Source organism: Sinocyclocheilus grahami, unplaced genomic scaffold, assembly GCF_001515645.1.
Source record: "Sinocyclocheilus grahami isolate Dianchi unplaced genomic scaffold, SAMN03320097.WGS_v1.1 scaffold1186.1, whole genome shotgun sequence".
Classification (NCBI taxonomy): Eukaryota; Metazoa; Chordata; class Actinopteri; order Cypriniformes; family Cyprinidae; genus Sinocyclocheilus; species Sinocyclocheilus grahami.
The window spans coordinates 205,237-213,967 of NW_015506365.1; the positions used below are offsets into that span (position 1 = coordinate 205,237).

The 8,731-nt window shown below is 38.5% G+C and overlaps 1 protein-coding gene across 1 annotated transcript in view; it reads right to left on the reverse strand.

Annotated features, from left to right (window-relative positions):
- LOC107567740 (multiple C2 and transmembrane domain-containing protein 1-like) overlaps positions 1 to 6,940 on the reverse strand; it is a 29,431-nt gene extending 22,491 nt beyond the window's left edge. The window contains exon 1 of the mRNA XM_016253477.1: positions 6,250 to 6,940. Coding sequence (XP_016108963.1) covers positions 6,250 to 6,714 — 465 coding nt within the window. The 5' untranslated portion in view covers positions 6,715 to 6,940. The remainder of the gene's footprint in view (positions 1 to 6,249) is intronic.
- Between the last annotated feature and the right edge of the window lie 1,791 nt (positions 6,941 to 8,731).

An 8,731-nucleotide genomic window follows, 5' to 3' on the forward strand; every position in this document is an offset into this window, starting at 1 on the left:
CTTTTTCACCCTTGAGTGAGAGATGAGGTCAGAAACACATTTCTCTCACACACTAAGTGTGTTTGCAGTGTCAGCTAAAAGCAGGTGATTTGCATTGTGGACCTTTAGGGCCTATTTAACATCCTGTTATGACAGGATTGGCAAGAAGAAGGATATAGGATATTGTTATTAGACCAGGGATTCCTCTAACAACATCCTGGTGTCATGTTTGAGATAAAGAAGTTCTTATAGCTGATTTACATTTAGAGATGCAATATTTATCTTCCTCCATCATTTCTGAACAAACAGACTTCCAAATATAATGAATGAAAGGTTTCATTTCCTCGTCTGATAATTGGTCAGTCCCGCCTCAAACTCACACCTGAATGTCCAGTTTATAATGGTTCCACCTAGAGCTGCACGATTTGACAGGGTAAAAAAATTTATTATTTTTGTAAAGAAATTTTAAAAAATGTGATTGTGACTTAAAATGTGATTTTTAAAAAACTCAAATATTTGGCTAAAAGATTATATATCAATTTGATTATTACTATTTTTGTTATGATTTATTATTATTGTTATTACTAAAAAAAATATTACTATTGTAATATCATTGTAAAATAAAATCAAGTATATAAGAAAAATATAATTAATAATAATAATTTAATTTTACAGTACAACTGTAAAATATATCACTTTGATTATAAAATTATATTTATTATTTTATGATAATTAAGATGGTTTATTATGATCATTTATTATTATTATTATTATTATTACTAAATATAAACAAAATATAAAATATTACTATGGTAATTTTACTGTAAAATAACAAAATCAATTATTTAATAAAATATAATAATAATAATAATAATTAATATTAAAAAATTACACTACAACTACTAATTACTAATTTTATGGCTGCCTTATTTTCTTCATTTTCAAACGTTAACCCATCAAACAAACTTTTTGACAGAATGCCACAGGGAGCCTTAGCGCTTCTGTTTTGTTGATAAAACTCAGAGCAGGTGCAGAGATGGAGTTTGTGTGAAGAAGCATTAACTGCGAACCAAGCCGCTCTGAGACCCTAAAAACACTGGTCCATGAGCTGCTCACGAGAAGATGAACACAGTGCCAGGCTCAACTCTGAAACATGCAGCCCACATAGTTATTTAATTATATCACAGCCTTTGCGATTTGATAATGGCACTGCACGTTAAGATTGCATTTTGATTTCAATTCAGCCCTCGTTCCACGCTCCCCTATAAGACCTGTCTAAGATGAATTCACCTTTCTCTGTACTGTTCAGAGCATCTCTGTAAGCAAAGACACCCGTCGTCTCACCTCCGCTGTGAGGTGATTACATCAAGTCTCCTAAGGAGAAAGACACTGACATGGGGAACGGTGACAGCCAATGAAACAAGTCAACCACTGCACTGAAAATCTTTAGTGAGGTTTGTACAAGTAGCTCATGTTGACTGTGCCTATAAATCAAAGTCTCGTTATAAGCTCCCTCCTGCTCCATAAAGTAGAAACGGTGTGAGCGTGACAGCAACCAATACTAGAAACATCTGTAGCCATGATGATTGAACTTTAGCAAGAGACAATATTTTTGATAACTTGCCAAAGGGTTCAACAGGAAGACGTAGCGGTTGATGGTATGGTGGTTAAAGTTATAGAACCACTTCCTGTTTGCAAGAAAAGCAGCCTTTAAACAGAAATTCTGGGGTCCATTATAGGGGCCTCAAGGGATGTGTGCAAATTCACTTGTATTAGGTGTGAAGTTGTAAGACAGGAAACATGTGATCTGTTTAATGTTGTTTTCATGCGTGTCTGGTCTGATATGTAGCATTTAAGCCCTGAGCAGTCAGACACCGACGTCACTGAACGTGACCTGCTTCTAGAAAAGTTGTAGCTACGATACTCAACCCACAGTCTCATTAGGACCTTAACGTGGCGGTACAACTGTATCAGAGCAAAACCACCCTTTTCATGATTTCATACCTTTTCCAGTTGATTTTTCCTAGTTTTTTTTAAATAGTAAACGTTTAATTTTGTCAGATTTACTTCAGTGGAAACCCTGTAGGTAGCTCAGCATTACTGTAATTCCCACATACCATGACTTTACACAATCAACATGCTCACCGAAATCAGCGCCTGTGACACATGTAGAGGAGTTGATCTGAGTTGTAAAGTTACTCCTGAGCAGATTAATCATCTCCACTGCCAGATCCTGAGTCACAGATTTCTTAAGAAAGGCATGCTGCTGTTTATCAAATCTCATACCTTCCCAAATGCCTTTCTCATCTATCCACAAAGACAACTCACGCAGCTCCATACCAAAACTGTTTGTCAAGTCCACACATGCAGTGGAGTAAAAATAGCGCCAGTATGATCCAGAGGAACCGTGTTGTTTGTTGGACTCTAATCTCTGCTGCACTGTTGGTGGCTGTTAAGCCAGTGATGTAATGGCTTTAAAATTAAAGTCCTATCATCATTTACACATGTTCACATCAGACTTTCTTTTTTCTCAGGCGGGGATTCCCGAACTTTTTCGTCAGTTACGGGATGTGTGCAAATTCACTTGTATTAGGTGTGAAGTTGTAAGACAGGAAACATGTGATCTGTTTAATGTTGTTTTCATGCGTGTCTGGTCTGATATGTAGCATTTAAGCCCTGAGCAGTCAGACACCGACGTCACTGAACGTGACCTGCTTCTAGAAAAGTTGTAGCTACGATACTCAACCCACAGTCTCATTAGGACCATAACGTGGCGGTACAACTGTATCAGAGCAAAACCACCCTTTTCATGATTTCATACCTTTTCCAGTTGATTTTTCCTAGTTTTTTTTTTAATGTTAATTCTAATTAATAGTAAACGTTTAATTTTGTCAGATTTACTTCATTTCATTGAATTTTGCAAGGCTATTCTCTACAATTTCCAGCTTTTCCATGACAGTGGAAACCCTGTAGGTAGCTCAGCATTACTGTAATTCCCACATACCATGACTTTACACAATCAACATGCTCACCGAAATCAGCGCCTGTGACACATGTAGAGGAGTTGATCTGAGTTGTAAAGTTACTCCTGAGCAGATTAATCATCTCCACTGCCAGATCCTGAGTCACAGATTTCTTAAGAAAGGCATGCTGCTGTTTATCAAATCTCATACCTTCCCAAATGCCTTTCTCATCTATCCACAAAGACAACTCACGCAGCTCCATACCAAAACTGTTTGTCAAGTCCACACATGCAGTGGAGTAAAAATAGCGCCAGTATGATCCAGAGGAACCGTGTTGTTTGTTGGACTCTAATCTCTGCTGCACTGTTGGTGGCTGTTAAGCCAGTGATGTAATGGCTTTAAAATTAAAGTCCTATCATCATTTACACATGTTCACATCAGACTTTCTTTTTTCTCAGGCGGGGATTCCCGAACTTTTTCGTCAGTTACACCCCTTAGACATAAAATATTTACTTGAATTTACTCCCATGAGATTTTAAGTAAATATTTCAATGATGTATCAACACATTTGCAAGTTCACGGTTCTCTAATGTCAGTTAATGGTCACATGACATGCAAGTAAATAGATAAAAATCTAATATTTTTTAGCAAGTGTTTTATTATTGTTTTTATTTTAAAATATAGTGAACCTAGTGCACATTGCATTCCCAAATGCACGGTAAACTCTCAGTGCTTGCAGAGATGGAGTTCATGAGAAGCAGCATTAACCATGAGCCAAGCCGCTCTGAAAACACTGTATTATATGCTGCACGCGTGTAAATGAACACAGTGCCACTCTTAATTCTGAGACACGCACCTATTCACTTTCGTAAAATACATTTTTCAAATATCTTCTTCTGTGTCATAAAGAAGAAAGAAAGACATACTGTGCAGGTTTGTAACAACCTGATGTTGAGTTAACTCTTATTTTTGGGTAAACTATCGCTTTAAGCAAAACACACCACTGGCGCTACCAGAAAAACAACAACAGAAGATCTCATTTGTTTGTTTTTTTAATCTACTGTATATGCGAGTATGCAAAAATATTTTAATCTGTATTCATGGATCTCAAAAATCTGATGCACATAGACAACCAATACTATAAAATGTACTAATAAAGACAACAATTCACCTCTGCAACCTTACTCAACACTTGGCACCCTGTTTGGCTTTAAGCCTGTTATATGTGTTTGTGTGTCTTTACTCTTAGGCAAGTTCCTCTTCTTGCAAACCAGCTTGGCAAACACCCCCAGGAACAGAGAGAACTAATTGTACAGTGCCAACATGGCTGAAACTAACAGTTGTAGACAAAACTCAATGCCAAGACCAAACTTTACAGTTTTAAAAGAAAAACTTGTGGAAAAAGGCTGACACAAGCTCGTTCTGGCACATGTCCTTGTGTGAATGGGAATCTGACATGAGTTTGACTATGCAAACACATCACTTTGCATCTACAAATGTAAAAATGACCATGTACAAAAACACCCGATTCAAGTAAATCTTGGTGTGCATACATTAAAGGCTTAAAATGTGTATGTACAAGGGCAAAGATATTCACATGCATGCATGCCAAAAAAAATTACTGTCTACCAGTGTTGGGGAAAGTTACTTTTAAAAGTAACGCATTACAATACTGCGTTACTCCATAAAAAAGTAACTAATTACGTTACTTGGTTAATTTTTATGGAAAGTAATGCATTACGTTACTTTTGCATTACTTTTTAAATCTGGACAGGGCTTGCTTGTTTGTTTTTAAAATAAAAAAGTTCTATTTTTGGCAAATATAAAAGCCTTTTCACACCAAAAGTGAAATGAACAAGCCTCAGGCTGAAGGAAATGTAAATGTATGTCCGTACAGTAGAATGCAGAAGAAGAAATTTCAACACACTTCAGCAATAAAAAAAGACACACAAATGTTTGTCTAGAGTAATTTGTGCTTATTAGTACGGTTGAACTGGATCATCGAAGGTCAGAAGCAAAGACATTGGTGAATAGAATGGGATTAAATACATAAAGGATATTTGTGTTGTTTAACATTTCATTATTGCAGGTTTGCGTCATATTCTGAGTTGCATTTTTTGTTCATTTTGAGGAATACTGAATCTGTGTGTTTTTTTTCTTGTGAGTGAGATGAATTAATGCATATTCATATTTATTTTAGAACTGTAACATCTTCTGATTTCTCTCAACATGGGTACAGGAGAGCTGTCAATCAATAAAATGGGAAAAAAGTAACTTGCGTTACTTATTTGAAAAAGTAACTCAGATATTCTCTTATAAATTAAAAAGTAATGCGTTACTTTACTAGTTACTTGAAAAAAGTAATCTGATTACGTAACTCGCGTTACTTGTAATGCGTTACCCCCAACACTGCTGTCTATTGATAATTGGAGGAGTTCTGACATGATATCTGATTTGGACTTGCAATGTAAAAAATATTACAGTGTCAAAATCATTCTGCTCTTATTTGATTGTATTCAAAGCAGTTGGTCGGGTGGACTCGGCAAAAGTTGGACATCAGGTCAAATGAGGCAAATGGGCTTGATGGTCGATTGCCCTTTAAACCCAATCAAAGTCATTCTGGAATTTTTTTTTGATTTCTCTAACACCATCCTGGTGGATGTGATCAAGCTTCAAGATCTAACGGATCTCAGCCTGTGCATTAATCTGGTTTTATATGGTGTCTATCTGAAGCATGCTGCTCATTTGTGGTCCGCTTTGAGCTGGGATGCTTGAGATTGACTTGGTGGTACACCTTGATCAAGTTTCGCCTATAACAAATCAGCTACTTGGTTATAAAAAAACAGCTCAAACTAATATAACATGGCTTTTCCAGCTGGAGCTGGGCTGTAATTCTGTAATGTTTCTTATAAGAAAATGTATTTGTTGTAATATTTTGTAGCAAACAGATTTTCTATAAACCTAAATTCAGTTTCACGTTTGCTGATGACTCATTTACTCATTTTACTCATTAAGTCTATCACTATCAAATAGAAATTACACTAAATATGTTTTAACACACTTATATTTAGGAAGCTGCGGCATCACAAAACCCTATAGGCTAAAGTTATTATACAAATGTATCAAAAAACAGTTCCAGTTGTGGATAGTTCACTGTATTTAAAACAAAAAGCGTCTATTTTTTACGTTCTAAAACATCTGCAAATGTTAAGGCAGAGCGTAAACTATCTGTATGAGATAACTGCATCCATCACATGTTACTGCAGTGCTATGACAAAAACGTCTGAAAGATTATAAATCATCTTACCACACTTTTATTGATCTCTTCCTCGTTACCATTCATCGCAGCATCATCAGTGCATGTGGACCCTTGCAGAGCAGGTTTATGTTGAGACTGCAACACCTGGGAGAGCGTCGGTTTGGAGCTGACGGTTCTTTTCAGCATCTGGATCTCCGCACCGAGCGACGCTGCTGCTACAGCCGCCGTACCGACACCCAGCTCGGGCAAGCCGCGGCGCGTCTTCCCGCTCTCACCACCATCCGGAGCGGCTGCCGCGCTGTGCAGGTTGGGTTGAGACGAAGACACCGCTCGGTCCAAACCATTTGGTCGTTTCTTTTTAAATATCCAAAACCCGCTTTCTTGCTTTCGGTCTTTTTTGCCCAGTTTGGGGCTGCCGGTGAGTTTGGGTCTGCCGTGGAAGGATTTCCACAAGCCCCGCTGATGCTGATGATGGGATGGAGAAACATCATCCATGTCCAGTTTCCCCTCCATATGATCACTGCACTCCGCTGCTGCGTCTCAGGCAGATGTTTCTTTGAGGTTAATGTTGAAAACATGCAAACCGATGCAAATAGCATTTACTTCAGTGTTGTTGTGCTCAGCAGGACATGTTGAGTGTTAAACGCATGTTCGATGCGGAAGTAGAGTGATGGAAAGGCAAGTTTTTCCAGAGCACATCTGCAGACCTTTCACGGTTTTAACGAGACAGTCCCCCAGTCTGTGGTTCTCATCTACGCCCAGTATCTAAAAAAAGTTGCTTTGGTATCCATACTAAATAAATATGCCATATGTGATCACGCAACGCATCGTTCCTGCCCACCATGCTCCTATTTACATGCACTTCTGTTAAACTCCTTCTACGTTGTGGTCTGTGTTAATTCGACACGACGTGATCGAAGAATGTAATATGCAAATATGTATGCAAATACGATTTACCATAAGACAAACCTGTGGACTTCACGCAATATACAAAGTTTATTATTTGCACACATTGGGGGGACGAGGTTTAGTTCGTGTTTTAGAAGCAATTCTTTAATTGAACAAATTGTTCTCGTTCAAGTTCAAAGACTGACTTCAATGACTGATTGTAGCATTAACCAATAGCATTCGAGTGCGGTCTGCGGAAAGAACATTTCATTGGTTGGACCTAATGAACGAACACGCCCTCTTTACTGAGCGAGTCTGTAAATGTGTTCATGAATTAACTAATTCAACTCTAATCATCTCATTCGTGAGAGCTTTCTATCTACAGTTAACATTTTGTCAAATATATAGGCTAGTTTTACTTTGTTGTAATTTATGAGGAAAACGAATAATGTCTAAAATCTTAGTAGATTTGCGGACATTCGTTCCCTTTCATAGGTTCACTTCAATGCTGCGATGGCGTCATCACTTTAATTACATTGCTTTAATTAAGGCACGTACATTGATTTGGCGCTTGCGCTTCCAACTCTTGTTCATGTGACTGTTTTTAGGCACGGACTCCACAGCTGACGTTTGTCCTGCACTATGGTTTTTGGCGCTTCATGCGAAAGCAAGAAAGCGGGTTTTGGTCTGCCCAACTAGTCGTACAACTTGCATTTGGTGTGCAACATGGTTTTTGGCACTTCAGACTACCAACACTATTTGCATGACTAATCATTCTTGTCATCCCAACTGAGTTTAGCTACTAGGGGTGCAACGGATCGTAGATGATCCGTAATCCATACGGGCCAGGCCACACGGTCCGGCACGCATGTGATTCGCGGATTAACTGTTAAAGGGGTCATATGATGTTGCTAAAAAGAACATTATTTTGTGTATTTGGTCTAATGAAATATGTTTATGCGATTTAAGGTTAAAAAAACACATTATTTTCCACATACTGTACATTATTGTTTCTCCTCTATGCCCCGCCTTTCTGACTGGTTTACGTTGATTTGGATTTGCATCACCTACCCTTGTGCTTGGAGTAAGCAATTTCAAGATGCTGATGCAGAAGTTCATCCTGTCTTTATCTGAACCGGAGATTGGTTTGTGACCATCCAGATCCGTACTTCTGCATCCAGATCGTCAAGAGACACAGGAAGTTCCTCAGGCTTGCTTTTGGAATAAAGCTTGCCAATACTGTATTCTTCCATTTGAACTCCTCGAATGCAAGGTGAATGGATGCGTCTCTGACCCTGTTGTGGCTCCAGGGTGTCTGAGGTTTTAGTTACCTTGAGGATTGGCTGATATTAGCTCAATCACACAAACTGTTTGGAGCAGCATTTCTGGCACTCAAACGATTCTTACCCCAATTGAGTGGTTGTCACATTTAGGTCAAGGACAGCTGTGGTCTCATACATGGATGGTCAGAAAAGGATTACGCTCTCGCCCCCTGTACAGGTTGGTGAGACGTGCTCTTTGGACGCAGATCAGAGCAGTTCATTTCCCAGGTCACCTGAACTCAGGAACGGACTTACACTTGAGACAGAGTTTGGAGGCCGGAGAATGAAGATTGCACTCTCAGGTGGTGAGTCTCATATGA